This window comes from Cydia amplana, chromosome 6 (genome assembly GCF_948474715.1).
Source record: "Cydia amplana chromosome 6, ilCydAmpl1.1, whole genome shotgun sequence".
NCBI classification, from domain to species: Eukaryota; Metazoa; Arthropoda; class Insecta; order Lepidoptera; family Tortricidae; genus Cydia; species Cydia amplana.
Window position 1 is genome coordinate 9117685 of NC_086074.1, and position 20527 is coordinate 9138211.

General features: G+C 34.4%; 1 protein-coding gene and 1 long non-coding RNA gene across 2 annotated transcripts in view; one reads left to right on the forward strand and one right to left on the reverse strand.

Annotated features, from left to right (window-relative positions):
• Window positions 1-20527, reverse strand: part of LOC134648860 (uncharacterized) — a 362135-nt gene that overhangs the window by 187927 nt on the left and 153681 nt on the right. The gene's annotated exons all lie outside the window — the stretch shown is intronic.
• On the forward strand, window positions 7331-10349 carry LOC134649082 (uncharacterized). Its single transcript, XM_063503797.1, has 2 exons — window positions 7331-9052; window positions 9413-10349. Exons 1-2 carry the CDS (start codon window positions 8015-8017, stop codon window positions 9986-9988), a joined length of 1614 nt encoding a protein of 537 aa, XP_063359867.1. The 5' UTR covers window positions 7331-8014; the 3' UTR covers window positions 9989-10349.

The following is a 20527-nucleotide window of genomic DNA, read 5'->3' on the forward strand; positions in this document are numbered from 1 at the left end:
TGTGGATAAAATGCAACTTTCTCATAACTTTTTAAAGATTAAAGAGGGCTTTTACGAGTAGGTGTCGTGAAAAATAAATTGCTAAAAAAATCCATAATTATTTTTATCTTTATTTATTTTATCTTGTCAAACGGATGTCAAAGCTAATTGGACGCAGAAAGTGGGTCAATTCAATGTTGGCTGATAAAAGTGTTAGTAAACACGTGCAGTCGATGTCAATAATTAGGTATTTCCACAGATCGTTCTATTAATTTGTTCTATTAGTTAATTCGCGCGCATATATTGTTAATTTTCCTACTCTCTTCGGGTGAGTTAAAAATATCGAAGCTCTACAACCACTACATGACAAATTTTATAATCAATTGGTTATGCGATTTGGCGTAGATAGTAATATCGTTATGGATTAAATGAGTATTTACTATTATCCGTAATAAATTATATATTCATTCAAATGTGTTCTCAGGAGCTCAGAGCTGTGAAGCTAATTTTACTGATCGCTAATAATATTATAAATCCGAAAACCTCTTCACGCTTAAAATACTGCTGAACCGATTTAGATGAAATTTGGAATGGACATTATATTATGACGCCCAGAGAAGGACATTGGATTGTTTTTATCAATTCATCATCATCATTTCACGCAGACGAAGTATAATATGGTAAAAATGACTAATTCTTGTTCTTCCTTGTTTTTGTAATTTCGGATTTGAATTATTTAGTTAAGTAAAAGTCGGAAAAAGCAAGCTACCCACATTTAACTTTTTAACTCACAAAGCTGCAGAACGTAATAAATTCAGTGGCATTAGTTTAAAGTTGTAACTAAATCCAATAAGGCTCCCTTTACACCGTAAATTATATTGCAGAAAAATGAAAGCGGACGATGAATAAGATTAACGAAGTCTAGACACCGGGAAAGGCTAAAGCATGAGCATAAGATAAAGCAAACTAAACACCTCAGTATATTGGCAACTTAAAGTGTCATTCAATAGAACTTGCTAACTATGTAAACGAAAGTTACTAGTAAATTAACATTCAGTGTCAGTTTTAGTATGGCGGTTTGTTTACATAGCAAGTTCTATTGAATGACACTTTAGATAAACGTTTCGTTGGTTTTTGGTCAATATATTTATGGTTATACAGTGGAGACCAAGTCGATTACTTATACTTAGCTTTTCTTTGTATAATATCAAACCGATGCTTAATAGCAGGGAGAGAACCGGGAGCAAATATACACATGGGTGTAAGTGGGTATGAATATGGGTAGTATGAATATGGGTATGGTACTATGTATTTTTTCATGATTTTTCATTGTATTATGAAAAAAGAGTATTGCTTTTTGGATAAAGTCATCAAATGAAAAACTTTCTTATACTAAAAACTATGACACCTACAGAAAAACTTTGAAATATCTAAGTATTATTCAAATTTAATTAACGGACGAATTTTTCATTTTTCCACGTTCCAGTGGGAAATAAAAGTTTTGTGAATTGAATAACTTACAGCATAATACTCGTAGAACCATAAAACTAGATACAACGAGGACGACTGCAGCGGTGCAATCAACCTCACAGGAATATTTTTTTGGCAAAAAATAAATTTTCAACACTACCTTTTGTTTACCATTGTACCAACTTTTATTTAGACAATAACTGCTGGACATAGTGCTCATTGATACGAATCTAATGCAAAACAAATTATGACTTTTTATTATTAATATCTGGGTGACCGAGCTTCGCTCGGAAAACATATAAAAGCGCGTTTTCCCAGAGATAAAACCTAGCTAGATCGATTTTTCGCCCCCGAAAACCCCCATATAGCAAATTTCATCGAAATCGTTAGAGCCGTTTCCGAGATCCCCGAAATATATATATATATAAATGAATAAATATATAAATAAACAAGAATTGCTCGTTTAAAGGTATTAGATATAGCTGATTTCCGGGTTATTTCGGTCCGCTGAGTCCAGATTCCTGGATTCAGGAGGCTAATGCGAACGTACATTTTCATATCTAAATGATGTCATTTTGTTATTATTTTTGCGTATATTTCGCTCATGTTTGACTGGCGTGAGCGGAATGCACGGGCGAGTTTTGTTATCAAAAACTACATCATTTAAATATAAAAAATGTACGTTCGAACAGTCCTCCGAGTAATAAGCTATGTTTAATATTACGTATATTTTAACCTAAATTTGTTCACCTTTATTGCGTGATTAAAGAACAAATAATCTAAACATACAAGCTTTCTGATTTATAACGCACTAGTTGGATTGAAATCTTATTTTATTCCACAAACACTAGCATTGTGGTACGTTTCGTTTACATAAATTTGTTTACAGATGTTAACGAACACACCGCGATTCATGAACGAGGTGGTTATTACGTTCTATAAACATAACATTGCGGCCCTCGCCCTCTACGCATCAATTGATATTTTAACTGCTCCGGTGGTTTAGGGCCCGATTCTGATTTTGAAATAGATATCTATTACATATCTTTTAGACATCACCAAGATACGATAACTATATGTTTAAGATCTAAGCTGTCAAATCTGACATTTGCGCGATTCTGGAGATACTCTTGAACGATTTCCACAAGATATGACTTAGAGATCCAATTCACATCTAATAGATATCTAACTCTATCTAACGTAAAAGTGACATTGATTGGTTGCCCGAATTGCGCTGCAAAAGAGAACTACATAGTTGAAATCTAAATTATAACGTACCTATCTAGAATGGATCTAGTACGTGTCGTCTCTTGTGAATATCTTGAAGTTCGAATACGGCAGTTAAGCTCTAACTAAACGGAAAACTTACCTAAAGCTTTCAGTTCGTAAGTAAAGTTGTCATTAACGATTTCCCTGTATTTTAGCTATGGGCAATTGAGATAAAGTTTTTACAGTACATATGGGGCTACTTTTCCGCACTAGTGCGTAAAATAGCACTTTTTGTGCGTTTGTCGAAACTTTAAAGTGCCATATGTACTGTAAAACGTTGTTCGATACACGTGCGAATAGGTAATTCGCAACTCGTGTCGATTTAAAACACTCCCTACGGTCGTGTTTTAATTTATCGCCACTCGTTTCGAATTTCCTCTTTTTCGCACTTGTATCGAAAATAACTATTTTCTACTCCCGTACTTTTATTTGTCATTTAAAGGGTCGTGCACACACCTTTAAACCCCTATCTTATAGTTGTCAAGACAAGTCTTTAGTCTATTCCCCAAAAAATAATTTGTGCATACACGCAGTATCTTTTTGGCGATTTTACGATACTTCGTGTAATGACCACTTAAAAAATATTGAATGAAATACAGTGTTGCCAACCTTATTTTAAATGTCATCTCTGACAAGTAAGTGAAGTTTTTTTTTTAATTTCATTCATTCATTCATTCTTTTCCCTCCAGTACCCTCCATTTTTGCTACTTTTTGAATTAAAAATATTTGTTAAATTTACAATTTTATCTCAAAGTAAGTGCTTGGTCGTAGAAAAAGTATTGTATGCAACGTTGTTTAACTGAGTCAAAAAATACTCGTGGCGTCTTTATTAACAATTTTCGGCTTCGCCTCAAATTGTTACTCACGCCTAGAGCTTCCAATACCGGGATTCCGGTATTTCGGGATCCCGGGATCCCGTCTTTTTAGACGCATTTTTCAATACCGGTATTTTTAAAGGCAATACCGGGATCCCGGTATTTTAAAAAATGAGGGAAATGCGCAGTATAAACTCTTTAAATCCAATATATTCGGCTGTATCAAAAAATTCCAAAGCTTACTAAACGTCAGACGCATCTAGAGTTAGACCAAGAAAAGTCTGCAACGATTTTGATAACACGCGCAGTGCAAGTGTTATTTTAAACGTCAAAATTCTATGAAATTATGACGTACAAATAACACTTGCACTGCGTACTGCGTATGCTATCAAAATCGTTGCAGACTTTACTTGGTTTAACTCTAACTGGTCTCTAACCCTCATTTTATTATTGAAACAAGATCGTTGCCTATGCGTCAGATAAATATTTGGTGGTTGGTGGTGGATGAATCCTGAAGTTATGTGAGTGATGAATATGATGACAGTGACATTAACATAATTAGTTCTTATAATTTTATCAAAAAATAAAACGAAAGAGCAAGGATAACTGTAATAATGGCAAACCAATTTTGAGTTAAGTTTGACTACAGATGTGACTGGTGAGGTGAAGTCAACAAATTGGATAAAATTATTGCCAACCTGGAGTGCGAAATAAAGTTATTGCAGATGGCGGCATTAATTGTTTATTGTTGTAATAGCTTTGGGATATATCTGGTATTTTAGTGAGCCTTTCTAATTCTCCTTTTTAATAAAACTATATATTTTTAAGCGATTCATATCCAATACCGGGATCCCGGGATCCCGGTATTGATGAAGACAGTTCCGGTATTAATACCGGTATTGTGAGAAGTCCGGTATTTGGAAGCCCTACTCACGCCACTCGCCTTTTTTGACCTCTCTTAAACAACGGTTGCATAAAATACTATTAAGTTTCAGCCTCATGTGCAAAGAGTAAAGTAACTCATGTGTCAAACGATTACCACTTGTTTAATAAAGTTGCAAAACTAATATATTTCTATTCTATAAGATTCAAGAGACGAAGAAAAGTTCCGTGTTATGTAGATAGTCCTGTCTGTAACGTCCAAATTATCGTTTGAGTCAAAATCTAACTATTTTGATATCGCAGAAAGTGTAGGTAATACTAAACCCATATTATGTCACTTTGAGGTAAGTACGTAAGGTAAACGTACTAGTGCTCAACATGCTATTGCCCAATAGATGGCACCCTGCTGTCACCTCATTGACAATGACTTAAGTTTCAAGATTACATGTACTGGTACCGCGTCGAGCACCAGTACGTTTACCTTACCTAGTTGTTTCTGCGCCAGTCTCATGCCGGGTATTTTCAAACTTCGAAAATATAAATTGAACAATTAACCAATGGCCCTTTGAAGTGAATTCTGTTTAGTACACACAGATAGTGTTATTTATCAACTGTCAAAAACTTAATTGTCTTCACCCCCAATAATGTTTTACTAACGTAGCTTTAACGATTGTACAATCAGTAACGATAACGGATAAAACAACGCGCGAACAGTAGCGTAGCGTAGTGGGGGTGGGGGAGGCGGCCCGCCCCGAGCGGCACTTTTAAGGGGCGGCAAAATTTCAGAATAAATACCAAAAATATCATATAAATATTTGAACTAAGTCAGTCGCACTTATTATATTGAAATACGTAAGCTAGGGGGCGGCAAAATTTTCATCCGCCCCGAGCGGCCGAGACCCACGCTACGCCACTGCGCGCGAATGTCTATCTGCCACCCAGCCAGCCTATTATGGATAGCTTTATCCATCTTTATCCACGTGATAAAATAACTGTCACTGTTTAACACCGTGGGAAAGAAAGTGACGGACACCGTTTTATCACGCTGTCACGTAGACAAGAACGACCATCATATCCGTACTGGAATATTTTTCCAAGTGAATTTATCTACTATATCTCTACTTGATGAGGTATGTATTAGAGAATACCTACTTGGAACGCTTAGATTTTCACGCGTGGATTATTAATGAATCGTAAGATAAACGTACTAGTGCTCGACATGCTAATGCCCAATAGATGACACCCTGCTCACTGCTGCCACCTCTATTGACAATGACTTAAGTTTCAAGACGTCATGTAATGGGACCTCGTCGAGCACCAGACTTATGAGGTATTTAACACCTATGTCAGCGTGAAAATGTTAAGGCGAATAGAGATGGCCTCTTTTGTGGGGATTAACACCATTCACACCATGTACTTAATCAAAATGCTCAAGGTCCAATCAGTTTCGTTAAATTTTTTTATACCACATGGTGGCAAACAAGCATACGGGCCGCCTGATGGTAAGCAGTCACCGTAGCCTATGGACGCCTGCAACTCCAGAGGTGTTACATGCGCGTTTCCGACCTTTTTAAAAACCTGTACACTCCTTTTTTGAAGAACCCCATACTGTAGACCCTCGTAAAACCTCGGAAGGGAGCTCATTCCACAGCCGGAGCGTCCGCGGGAGGAAATTCCTCTTAAACCGCACAGTACGCGATCATTTAGGTTCTAGGGTGTGTGGATGAACACCCTGCCGATGGCGAGCGGTGCGGTGATAGAAAGCGGCCGTTGGCATCATGTCAAACAATTCTTCAGAGCACAGCCCATTGTACAAGCGGTAGAACACACATAAGGAGGCAAGGTCTCTCCTCAGACTTGTTTGTTTTGTTTAATACAACGCAACACAAGTGTAAAAAGGTTGAGTTTGTTATTGGACATTTCAATTTCAAATGTCAATATAATTCCAGAATCCAAAATTTAACGCGACTTTGAATTAATAGCAACCGGCCGCGTAAAATCAGTTTCAGCTTTAAAACAAAGTTCGAGGAGTCTTTGTAAGGCAGACCGATGATTTCGCCCGAATAATTAGAATGTTTGCAAATTGTTATTATTTACGCGATGCGATTACCTTTACATAGTTTAATAAATTATTAAAATGAAGGAAGAAAGTGAAATTCAGAAACCAATTAAAACACAGGCGAACACTTGTTTCCGATTCTGTCGAACTGAACAAACATCAGCTCCACAACCTAGTTCTACAGTGTGTGTCTCTAATATAAAACAAGCAAAGTGCACACATATACCTATGCATACAAAATTCGAAAAAAGATAATTTAGAAACATGAAGTTCATCAAGTAGGAGTTGAGTTTGATTAGGCAAAGAAATGGACACATTAAAACTAATAGAGAGACAATGATATAAGTATTATGTAAACACATTATGTACTAGATTATTTACATTATTTCCAACAACAAATGAAGGCAACAATTCATAACTTTTACTTAGCGTAACTAGTGATAGGTAAGTAAATTGTACCTATTTATCCAATATTCATTTCGTACAACACTTATTCGAGTTATTTATTACTATCGATTACCTCCTAGAGATCAAGTCACGTAAAAAAACGCTTTTTAATGAGTCATAGCCACCAGTGCAATGAGTCCTAATCTTTTGGCTTAATGTTGAAAAGTACAACTACGAATAATAAACACAATTAACATTTCTAAAAAGCATAAGAAGTTCAAACGTAGATGAATCTTCTTGTTGTGGATGTTGTTGTTTTAATATTTTTAATTATTCTGTGTCACCGTTTATCGAGTTCTGCGATAACAAATGACATAGAAAATATTTATCCTCCCTTACGCCTATCTTTTCTAACAATAGATAGGAAGCATTGATATCCGCTTATAAACACACATATAGCTATAGCTTTTAAACACACAAACCCGAATACAAAATTTAGAGAAGGAAAATGAGCTTTTAAAACAAGATATACGAGCACTAAAAGTTCAACACGAAAATATGGGTTATTCTACAAAAAATGACAATTCGAAAAAGTTTGTATTATACCGCCTGGACGAATTGTATCATGAAACCGACCAAGACATTTATTACCGCATAGACAACATGTTTAGTGATATTTTAAATATGAGTATATATAGCTCAATTGAGTCGGTGAAGCGAATAGGAAAGAAAGGAAATCGACGTCCCCTCATAGTCGAAGTACTAAGTAAGCGAATGAAAAACTATATCATCGCGAACTCCTCTTACTTTAGGAATTCTGGATACGCCGTGTCAGATATTCTAGACAGTGAGACGTTACAGAAACGGAAACACCTACGAGACTGCCTCCACGATGCACGTCGGGAGGGAAAATACGCCGTGATACGGGATGGCCGGCTGTTCATAAATGGGCAAGAATACGTTCCCGGTCAGCAGCGCCAGTCGCCCCAGGAGCAACCCGAATCAACCAACTTAAATACATCCGCGACTGACTTAAAAACAACGAATTGCATCGAGAGTGAAGATGATAAAAATAATACTTTAGACCATAGTATTAAAAATAAGGCTGAGAACACAAGTAACAATCTTTTTCGTGTATAAAAATATTTTTGTAATGCATCAAAATGTTAACGGCCTAATAAATAAAGCCAATGTATTAACTGTCCACTTACAGGACCTTTCATCTTCTAATAGACCGATTGATGTACTATGTATTACTGAACACAACATGAGCCAAGGTGATGAAAACCAATTAGCTTTAAGTAACTATGCACTTGCGTCACACTTTTCACGCGGAAACAGAAATGGTGGTTCCTGTATACTTGTAAGAAACATACATAAATACAAAACTTTGTCAGACATATCACATACCATATCATTATGTAATATCTTCGAATGTTCGGCTATTGAACTTACTGAGCATAATATAATAATAATCTGTATATATCGCGTTCCAAAATATGATATTGCGGCCTTTAATATTTTTTTCAATAAATTAAATGACCTACTGTGTAAATTAAACCATAGCCGCAAAAATGTAATACTCTGCGGAGATTTTAACATAGATATGATGAAAAGAACAAAACAAAGTATTGAATTTAATAACCTTATATCTAGTTTTAATCTTAAGTTTGGAATATCTACACCGACACGGTTACAGAGCAACACCTGCATCGATAATATTATCCATAATATTCGAGGAGGGAAATCTGACGTAATCGATCTTGCGATTTCTGACCACACTGCCCAGGTTCTTAAGTGTCCTGTAAAACCTACGTGCACACTATCTCACTGGTTTGTTCTAAAAAGAGACTTTAGTTATTGTAATATTCAAAAATTTACAAACTGTATTACAGAACTGAGCTTTAATGATGTATACAAATCAAATGACCCCAACGAGGCATTTAATTGTTTTAGCAACCAATTCGAACTATTTTATAACTTGTGCTTCCCATTTATAAGACTTAAGGTATCAGCACTAAATAGGCCAAAATGGGTGACCAAAGGCATTAGAAAGTGTTGTAAAAGAAAAAGAGCTATGTTATGGAAATGGAGACTGGCGCCAACCCATAGTAACAAAAGCGATCTGAAAATGTACTCTCAACGACTTAAAAAAATTATATCGTCAACACAAAAAATACAAAACGATTTAAAAATCGTTTTGTATTTTTTGTGTTGACGATATAATTTTTATTATATCGTCAACAAATAAATAAATATACAAAATGCGTCAAATAAATCGAAAGCCACATGGAACATCATACAATCTGCAAAAAATAATCGTATTAGAGACAATATCTCAGAAATAATAATTGACAACGTATCCATTAAAGAACCCAACCAAATTGCCCAAAAATTTAATGACTACTTCACCGATATCTGCGAACTAGACCAATCAAACAACACATATACTAATTCCACTAATAATGATAATAATTCGAATGCTAATTTAAGTAATCCTAGGACAACTATGACATACAACTCATCCAATTCCTCATCCAAACGTTCGTGAACGTTCATGAAACCGTCTACTCCTGATGATATCAGACTAATAATCAACTTTTTAAAAAACTCAAAAAGTACCGGTTATGATGGCATAAACACAATGATAATAAAACAAGTTGCGAATATAATTTCATCACCAGTAAGCCACATAGTAAATCTGTGTATAGAATATGGCAGGTTTCCTGATAAACTCAAGGTAGCTATCCTGCGACCACTATATAAAAAGGGCGAAAAAACATCAATTACTAATTACAGACCAATAGCCCTTTTATCGGTTTTTTCAAAAGTTATCGAGAAATTTATACAGAATAACATTAACAACTATTTTGAGACCAATAATTTATTTTCACAGGAACAAAAGGGTTTCCGAAAACAAAAATCAATAAATATGGCAATCTATGACTTACTGAATATTATAATGACTAACATAGATAATAAGGTACCTGTAACTGCTCTTTATATGGATATGACCAAAGCTTTCGATTTCGTTGACCATAAAATACTACTGACTAAGCTATACAGGTATGGAATCCGGGGAAATGTTTTTAGTTTAATTGAATCCTACCTAACTGGGAGAAAATAATACACTCAACTGGACCATATATGCGTCAAGACCAAAAATCAAGTAACGGCTTTATCCGATATCAGAGAAATGAAAGCAGGCGTCCCGCAAGGCAGCGTTTTAGGACCACTCTTATTTCTCATTTATATAAATGATTTCCCATTAGCTATCGAGGAACCCATGATTCTCTTTGCTGATGATAGCACCGTCATATTCACAGGAGAAGACTTACAGACTTACGAGACAAAAATAAACAATTCCTTGAAATCGCTTATTGAATGGATTAACAGTAACAACCTTCGTATTAATTTAGACAAAACCAAAATAATGCACTTTAAGCAAAGAGTAGACAGAGTGACGGACTTAAATGTATCATATAACGGACATATAATTGATGAAACTGACGTACAAAATTTTTAGTATTAAGCTTAGATAATCAACTAACATGGAAATATCAAATTGACCATATATGTAAGAAACTTAGTACATTTTTATATGCGCTCCATCATCTTAGGAAAGTAGTTAACCAATCCGCTGTCATAACTTCCTATCACGCTTACGTCACGTCAACTTTAAGATACGGAGTAATTTTCTGGGGGAACTCAACAGACAGAGATTTAGTATTTAAAAGCCAAAAAAAATGTATACGATCCGTATGTGGTTTTAACATAACTGACTCATGTAAAGCTTTATTTACCGAATTAAGAATATTAACTCTTCCATCCCTTTATATATACGAGACAGCATTGTATGTGAAAAGTAATATATGTCAATACACCAAATTTAACAGTGCACGTAAAGTCGATAACATAAAAAATAAACTGTATAAAACAGCTCTTCTCTCAAAAAGTATATTCGGAATGGAACCCCGAATTTATAACAAATTACCAGAAAGCATACGGAAACTACAGGACTTACATATATTCAAAACAGAACTTTTCAAATTTCTAGTAAATAAAGCATATTACTCCATAAAAGAATATCTACATGACTATGACATATGACATAAACATTAATTATAACCATGACTAATGATATATTTTAATTTTATTTGAATTATATTTTATTGGATTTTAAATTTAAATGTATAATGTACTTAATAATAATTGTAACTGTAATTAATTTATTTTATAAAGGTAACATATGCAAGACTAAATTATATTTTAGTTCTCTTTGACATTTGTATGCCAACCGGCAAAACATAGCGCTCAAATGTAACATAAGACCCATGTATACCTATGTTTTACAAATAAAGCATTCTGATTCTGATTCTGATCCGCGTTCCGCCGCTCCACGATTCCTCTTCTATTTTATATTTGCACTGCGAGAGAGGACCATCACTGAACAATCAAAAGAATTTAGATTGGTTTTAGCTGCTTTACTTCATCAATGGTGCTGTGAATAATCAACATACTCTTTTGTCATAATGACAATCTCTAAAGGAGTCGGGACCGTTCAAAAAATATTAGGTACTTGTTCGTGGTTTTAACTCAGATATACCTACGCTACGAGTACTATGTATTAAGAGTAGTTTTGTTTAAAATAAAAGGTAACTAAATAAAATATCCCACCAAAAACATTTTCATGTAAAATGTTGCCAAGACGAAACCATAAGGCTCGCACTGGCAAAAAGTTATCAGATATCTTGTAGAGCCAAGTTTCTAACTCTACAGGCCCTACCTTCACAGACTCTACACCTTAGTTAAAATATGTGGCTTGGCCGCTTCGTCACATGAGCGTAAGGTGAAATATGTATTCACTATTCATTATTTTTTATTATAAAATAGTTCTTGTAATAATGAAACGGCCAAGCCACATATTTTGACTAAGGTGTAGAGTCTGTGAAGGTAGGGCCTGTAGAGTTAGAAACTTGGCTCTACAAGATATCTGATAACTTTTTGCCAGTGCGAGCCTTATGGTTTCGTCTTGGCAACATTTTACATGAAAATGTTTTTGGTGGGATTTCACATCTTTTTGTAAGTTGCTTATGACAATCTTCTGATTTAAAGGGTTGCGGGTGATTTACTATTAAAAATCCTGAAATACGTACTTGGGGGGCATCTTTTATATACAATCTGCTTTTTACTGATTCCCCATACAAACTTCAACCCCCTTTTTCCCCTAACGCCTTTTTCCACCCCTTTTCACCCTTACGGGGTGATTTCGGGGTTGAAACTATTTTATATCCTTCCCCATAACAATAACTATCTACATACCAAATTTCAACGAAATCGGTTCCGCGGTTATCGATTTCCCATACAAAATTCCAACCCCCTTTTCATCCCCTTAGGGGCTAATAATTTCAAGTTTTTGAATTGTTTTGTTGTTTGTGGACTAATACTATCTCACATACCAAATTTCAGCTTCCTAGGACTTCAGGAAGTACCCTAGAGGTTTTGATGATCAACAGTGAGTGAATGAGTGAATGAGTCAGTGACGAAATCGGGGTTTTTTAGACATTAATAAAATCCAAAGTATAAGAGCTATGCAATTGAATTTTTTTATGCTTAAGTCCACTATTGACATCATATCCCGAGAGTTTTGTTTATCTGGTATAATCCAAACCCAAGTTAAGAGGGTTCAAAAAAACGACTAAGCGCTTCGAGAAAAGGTAGGTAGTGCCCTTGCGCTTCGCTTTGCTCGTCTTGGCGGGGGCACTACCGTGCCCCCAGATTCCATCCAAAATAAAAAAGACTTTACAAAATGTAATTACATAACTTCCTTGAGACACAGAAATATAATATTATTTCTTCGGTCTCAATGACGGTGCAGCCATACCTAACCCGTTTACGTCTACCTCCACCCTGCATTTAGCACCATGTTTATGTTGTTGCTCATTCTGTTTTTTTTTTATATTTTTGATAATTAAACGTTATGGTAAAACACAGAAATATTAAACTACGTGAGTCACCCGTTTTATAATATTCAGTATAATTTTGTTTTATTGAGAATCTTAACTTGATGTAAGATAATAACATTTTTTATGTTATAATAACTATAAAAAACCAAGTGCGAGTACTGAACCCGAAGAACGCGAGTTCGTCTCGCACTTAACCGGTTTTTATTGTGCATTTGCACAAGCTGCAGAAATCCTGATTTTCGACAAAGACGATTGTGACATGAAAATAGACGAGTACTGATTCAGAGCATTGTACACTAACTCAGAAGGGAAACATGTTTCTACATACACAACAGAAAAAGGGGAATAAATTACACAATACAGCTGAAACTGAAGCAAGGTAGCAGAAAACAACAAATATTTGATATTGAAATAATTTCCCAACTGGTTTGTGCTTCTGAATATTCAATATGTTTCGGAAATTTAAGAAAATATAAACAACCGCTTCGCTTTAGTTCCGTTTACGTTTCATTGGGTTTATACGCGGATTTTGGCGAAGTTAACTTTACATGGGATGAACATTTAAGTAGGATAATACATATATATTACATGTTTTATGTCAACTATAACGCGCTCTTACATAACTGTCTAAATATTGGCCACTAGAGAGAAGGAGCGTGTCCATCATTAGGTACCTACAGATAATAAAATTAATAATATTCTATTTTAATTTCCTTTGGGTGATAGGTGAATGGAGTAAGACCAAATAAATAAAATGTATGAAAAACAGTGTGATGATGAAAAACGACTATTACTACTACGAAAAAACTATTAGGTGTACGAAAAGGGACTCCTACAGTAGATAAAGTATAACATAATCGTACCAAATATTTATTTTTCGGTTTATTCTAATTGGGAACGAAAATTAATCATTAAAGTTACATAGGTACCTAAACATAAAAATTATATGAAGTTATAAATAATTTAAATACCTACCAATTATTAATATACTGAAAATTAAATTCAAGGACTTTGGATGGCCGAGACTACTCGATTCGTTCGTATTTTAGTAAATCAGACGGTGTGGATGCAAATATACGTCAATCTACATATATCTATCTCTTTCGCAATTCACTTGTTTCGTGTGCAAGGAGTTCAATTTTTTTTGTTATTTTTTAAATGATCATGTACAGATCACAGACGTGGTGTGGGATAGGTTTTATAGTTCTTGAATTTACAGCTGAACCGTAATCAATTGTTAGATTGTGAATGCCACTTTCGACGTTTCATGAAGTTATAATTGAAAACACGAATGAAATAGATATTTCTAATCAATTATATACAATAACAACATCATCCCAGAATCATTGTTTCATTTCGGCGACCATGTTCCTAATTAGAGGGAGCTCGGTTTATTCCCTGCGGTCTAATTATCTTCGTGGTGAGGATAACGAGTCGTTCACGACCTATTAAGGAAAAACAATATCAACCGAATATGTCACACGTTACAGGCCATTTAATAGAGAATCCTATGAATTGGCTAAATGCCTGAGGCACAAAGTCACCGAAGGGTCCGCGCAAAATATAGTTGGTAAAACCAAATTGGCAGTAAATAAGAACAAAAAAACTATACTCATCCTTTTCTTTTGAGTGCTAGTACTAGTGTAAGACAAAGCTAGTATGATTATCTCTGTCTATGTTTGAAATGAGACAGTCCTTTGACCAACTATAGGTATTTGGGCTCGTATGTTGTAGCCGTTGCAGGCGAAGCCCGAGGCTCTAAATTTGGTCTGTAAAACAAGGATGCGGAGTGTTCGCGTCGGCAACGCGCATGTAACACCTTTGGAGTTGCAGGCGTCCAGGCTTCGGATACTGCTTACCATCTGGCGGGCCGTATGCTTGTTTGTTTGACGTAAAAAAACATACCTAACTAATAACATGTTTTCGGTTTAACCATATAGGTAATTAAATGTCGACAGATTTTGTTTTCACTCTGACTCCAATAATCACATGGAAGTTAGCAAATCTTCATGGAGTCAGTGGTAGATTTGTTAGTTACCTTTTGTCCCTAAGTTAAAGGGTTTGTGGACTTGTGGATGTCGTGATGTGAACCGATGGTCTTCAGGTGAGCGACAGCAAAATTCTTCGTCTAACTCATCAGCTTTATTTTCCTTCTCGCAATATTTGTGGAAACACAACAATTGGTCATTAGAAAATAAACAACTCTATTTACTGTAACTGAGCTAATAGTATTTAAATATTAAAGAAAACGGTTAGGAATAATAACATTAATTGAACCGACAGATGACACTATTATATCTACCTATATTATATCTATGGTTGACACCAAAGAGTATAATAATATATGTATAGCAAATGTATAGTATGTTGACGGCGTGTAAATGTAGCATAATATGGTAGGAATAGACAAAACGTTTAAATTTATGAAAAAAAGCCTGTCATTTTTTTATATCTGTCAACTTCTTGACAGTTTCTGGGTCAGATGAGCGCGAGCGACAATTACAAGTCTGTGGTCAGATGGCTATAGCGATGAGTATAATTTTTGTATAACGATCAAAACATGTATACTAGGAAGTAGGAATCGCTTATTTTCACAAAATATGTTTCGGAAACTTGTCAAGTGAATTACAGTAATGTCAATATATGTTTGGGTTGTGAAGCAATTCCTCAATGACTCATTATCATACTTAATAGGAACATTTAAAAGACGCACGCAACGTGCGAGTGGTGATGGATTCAAAGAGAAAGATTCATTCCCAGCGAGTCCTGACTTTTTACAATCAAAATGCGTTCAGGCGGGTAGTGGAATTATATCTCAACTTCTCGAAGTGTCAATCCAGTGCCCCACATCGTTCTACAAGAAAACCAATAGAACCACCAGCGCCCATCAGGTAAAATATTTTAATCGCAATGTGGGTACACGCCAAGTTCCTGATAACGTCGACGCCTCTACAACCCCACAAAATCAGAAACTGTGTGTCAGACACTGCGAAGTATACGCCACTCTCAAGCAATGGCCAACCTTTAAGGTAACTACAAGTGACCATAAGCTTGATAACTTAACAAAATTAAAATTACAGCTCATGCGCGCTGTTAATTTTTTCAACCCGACAAAAATTCAAAACCTACCATACAAACAAGCCGACAAGGGCAGAAAAACATTCAGGTTATACCGGTGTGCAAGCACGGAGGAAATGGAGCTGGACCAATATCTTTGATTCAAAAATAGTATTATGAAGAGTGAAAAAATACCTTGTGATAAAATTAAATGAGCATTAATATCCAACTTAAAGTATTAAGGAATATTTCGGAATACTGGGTACTTATTTTAAGTTGATGATCAAAACCTTTGCTGTTTCCATTTTAATTGTAATCGTATTGGTAGAAATATGATTGATTAAAAAAACAGTAATTGCGTTTATTTTCCTTTAAAAACATACAGGCTGGATTTTCTTTTTGGGTCAGTGAGGGCAGCTACCAGATCCCGTGCTGCTACGAGAAAATGGTCTTAGAAGACCTTCCCTCGATTTCAAATCAATGAAGATTGGCTTTTACAGATTTTGGAAAAAACATACAGGGTGCGAGAAAAAGGTCATTTTTGACAAACTTTTTTTTTATGCCAATCGATCCCATTCCTATTGAGGATCAAAAGCTTGTATGGAAACAAAAAGAAATTTCCGGCTAGAAAAGCCACAAATCGAGGAAAACTTTTCCCATACAATTTGTATGAAAATGAAAACTTTTATTTTTCACGTGCTATTTTTGTATGCCAATCGATTCCATTCCTATCCAATATCAATAGTTTCTTTGGGGTCAACTTACGGTAATGTACTAAAAAGCCACAAATTAATGAAAACTTCTTCCATACATTTACTATGGACTCTATGGAGAAAACGTGAAATTTAATTCACAATTTTTTATCTGGCCAATCAGTCCTGTTACATTTAAGAACCATAATACTGTATGAAGACATTGCTGTAGAACTGATGGGCGAGGTAGAAAATTGTGATTCAAATTTAACATTTTCTCCATAGTAAATGTATGGAGAAAGTTTTTATTAATTTGTGGCTTTTTAGTACATTACCGTAAGTTGACTAGGTTGACCCTAGGAAACTATTGATACTGGATAGGAATGGGATCGATTGGCATACTAAAATATCATGTGAAAAATAAAAGTTTTCATTTTCATACAAATTGTATGGGAAAAGTTTTCCTCGATTTGTGGCTTTTCTAGCTGGATTTTTTTTTTTGCTTTCATACAAGCTTTTGATCCTCAATAGAAATGGGATCGATTGGCATCAAAAAAAAAGTTTGTCAAAAATGACCTTTTTCTCGCACCCTGTATTTTTTTTCCAAAATCTGTAAAAGCCAATCTTCATTGATTTGAAATCAAGGGAAGGTCTTCTAAGACCATTTTCTCGTAGCACCACGGGATCTGGTAGCTGCCCTCACTGACCCAAAAAGAAAATCCACCTGTATACTGTTTCTAAATTAGGTCACTTAACATTAGCTAGTAGACGATAAATATATAAAATAAACGCACTGTGGTAATTCACAGTTTTAATAAACATAATACAACAAAATGTGTACAAATAGTACATATACAAAAATCATGATTTAAAATTAGTTCCTCTAGAGTCTAGAGGGCTCAATAAATTATTCTACTCTGAGCCTATATATAGAACTTTTGCCCCTTTAAATAATAACAATAACATAAAGGGAATTCAAAATGTTTCTTTGTTGAATATTGTTGGCTTGCTGGTAAAAGGTAATTAATTCCAGAAATGCTTTTCTATTATAATAATCTATGGATTTTTTTCAATTTAGAGCCTTTTAATTTGCTTCTATGAAGTGCTATGACATTTTAAGAAGGACTATAGTTGTATGGTTACATATTTCATGCAGTATATTTCACTTTTTTACACATCTTGTGAAATAAAACTGATTTCACGAAATGTAATAATTTCCAACAGTAGGTAACACGTTGCAAATGTAACATGTTGAAATCGTAGCTAATGAATGACTGACAGTTTCAACTAAACGTTCATCAAGGTATGCTCATCTTGCAGCATTATATGGGCTTAGCAATTGCAATATAAAACAAGCTTAGTTCAACTAGTTCGTTTACTTATACCTATGACATTTATTTAATTGTAAGCTTAAAATGATTTAAAACAAATCATATTATCCGCCAATTCCAATCAAACCTGGAGATCTGCAGTCACTTTTTAGGGTTTTTTATTATGTGGCATCTACAAGTATTTCAATTCATAAGTTATAGACAGGTAATAAATGCTTCCACGTTTAGTGACAGCCACACAGTGACAGCCACACAGCTTTGCAATTGGCTTCTTTACAAGGAGAAGTAACCTAATATAGTAATATATAATAAAAATTATGACCCATGATGACGATAAATAAACTACATACTTATCTATAATAATAATAAAGTGAAATATACATAGTTAGATTAGTTGGTAAATTGCAAGTTAAATAAAAAGCTTGTAAAAAAATACGAAAGCGAGGTAGGAAAACATTTAGGCAGGGGCCAAAATAATAACAAACTATGATGTCAGGTTCAATCAACTAAGTATATATTTTTATTGAATAACCCATTGTATTCAGTGGACGAATATATGGAATTAAAATTGTAATAACTGTTTGAGATTGTACTTAGTTTATGTAAAATTGATTTTATTTGACATTCTGATTCTGATTTATTATTCTTACCGCTCTTAGTATTAGTATGACGATCATTATGAGATACCAACTATATATATTTTGTTTGATATGTATTCCGTTATTTATTTATTAAGAAATTTTTGAATTTAACTTATAAATTGTTAGTGTTAATAATTTGTATTGTTTTTTGATTATCATTGTTGACATTTTATAATTGTACGTTTGCATGCTAAATTATTGACGACCATAATGTAAATTCATATAGATTAGCGCAAGAATAATTTATACTGTAATTTATCATTATGGAATAAATAACTGAACTAAACTATAACCACATCTTGTTGGTTTATGTCACAGAGAACAGTCATTGTTTTTGCCATGTCGACATAAGAAAATGCGTCCCTTAAATCAACTTAAATAATGATGGTTTTTAGGAAACAGATCCTCCTAATGCCTCTTAGCAGGGATCTGTAACTTTTCTACGCCAAATCACATTAAGATCTCTCGCTCCACCAAACCTTTTCACAGCAGTATTCCATTATCACGCCATTTTGTACTGTCTGTACTTACTCTTTTGAATAAAATACTGACTGAATTAGAGCTTCGCTTTGTTTTTCTTAAAAGTGTTCAGTGAACTTTGCTTAAATGGAATCTTTTGAATATCCTCATTTTTTTGCTTTAACAAATTTGTAGGTACTAAGTATAGTTGGTCAAACCAAATTGGCAGTAAATAAGAATAAAAAAAAACTGTATTCATCCTTTTCTTTTGGGTGGTAGTACCTACTAGTGTAAGACAAAGTTAGTATGATTCTCTCTGTCTATTATTGAAATGAGACAGTCCTTTGACAAACCATAGATTCTGTTTATTGAAAACAATTCAGTACCTAAGTATATTTATTATGCTACCCTACTTGACAAATGTTAGTTTTTTAAATAGGGAGTATTACTGCAATATTTTGCCGCCAAGTGCAACACTTTTTTTAAATAAAATAAAATAAATTGATTTAATTTCAGGCAAGCACCCATACCATTAAGTATACCATAGAGTAACTTATACATACTGTACCTTAAACTGTTTTTATAGGACGATTGCATTGCATAAAACGTCTGTCGCTGTTAAAGCGTTTGCCAAATTGTATTGCATGATAATAAGTTTAATAATAATATAGGTAGGGCTTGCAATATCGGACGGTTTCCAATTCCGGAACTGATTTTCGATATTGGGTCCCAATTCCGGAATTCCGGAACTGGTTCAGGAATTAGGGTTTATCATATTTTTATTAGATTTTTTAATCAAAACAACAAAAAATATGAAGTACTGATACTTTACGTTTATTAAAGAAAGTATTGTTTTAGAGGAATTTAATCTGAAATATTATTAATCGAAAAATATCAATAAATTGAGTAGTGCCGTCTTTGCACCTTATTACTATGGTCACTTTTATTCACTTCAATGATACGGTGAATTTATTTGGGGAAAAACATGTTTATTTACATACTGCCATGACAACGTCAAATTATTTGAACATAGGTAGAGTGTGTAAAAAGGTAAGTAGAAAAGGAGTCCGCATCAACATAAATGTCAAATAACATTGAGTTTTTCTTTATTGATTTAAATGCCATCTAAATTATGAGTGGCCACCTTACGGGGCTTACGGTCACGTGATCGCCTTACGCTGTCTCGAGTTTATCATTTTTTCCCCACCTCAAAAAGTGCCCAGCGCCGCTAAAGAAGTTTTCACTTCAATAAAATCACAGAATTCGCAGTAGGTCCATTTTAACCCCCGACTATGTACCTACTTACAGTCATGTTAAATTAAAGTAAAAAAAAATTGAACCTATACACTGCAGTTTTTTGCATCAAATTCAGTTTTATTTTTTTGAAAAAAGCGTATTAAACAACACGAAGCATCTGACTGTACGTAGTTACACACCATTTTGTAAAGTCAAGAGTGTGCACAAACCTCGAACAATGACATTTTCCTAAACTCCTTGTTCATGTTTTATTCAGATTCAAT

Coding starts and splice junctions, on each gene's coding strand:
- LOC134649082 (XM_063503797.1), top strand. CDS start 8,015: ATGCATCAAAATGTTAACGGCCTAATAAATAAAGCCAATGTATTAACT. Junction 9,053..9,412: donor AAAAAATACAAAACGATTTA/AAAATCGTTTTG, acceptor AAACGTTCGTGA/ACGTTCATGAAACCGTCTAC.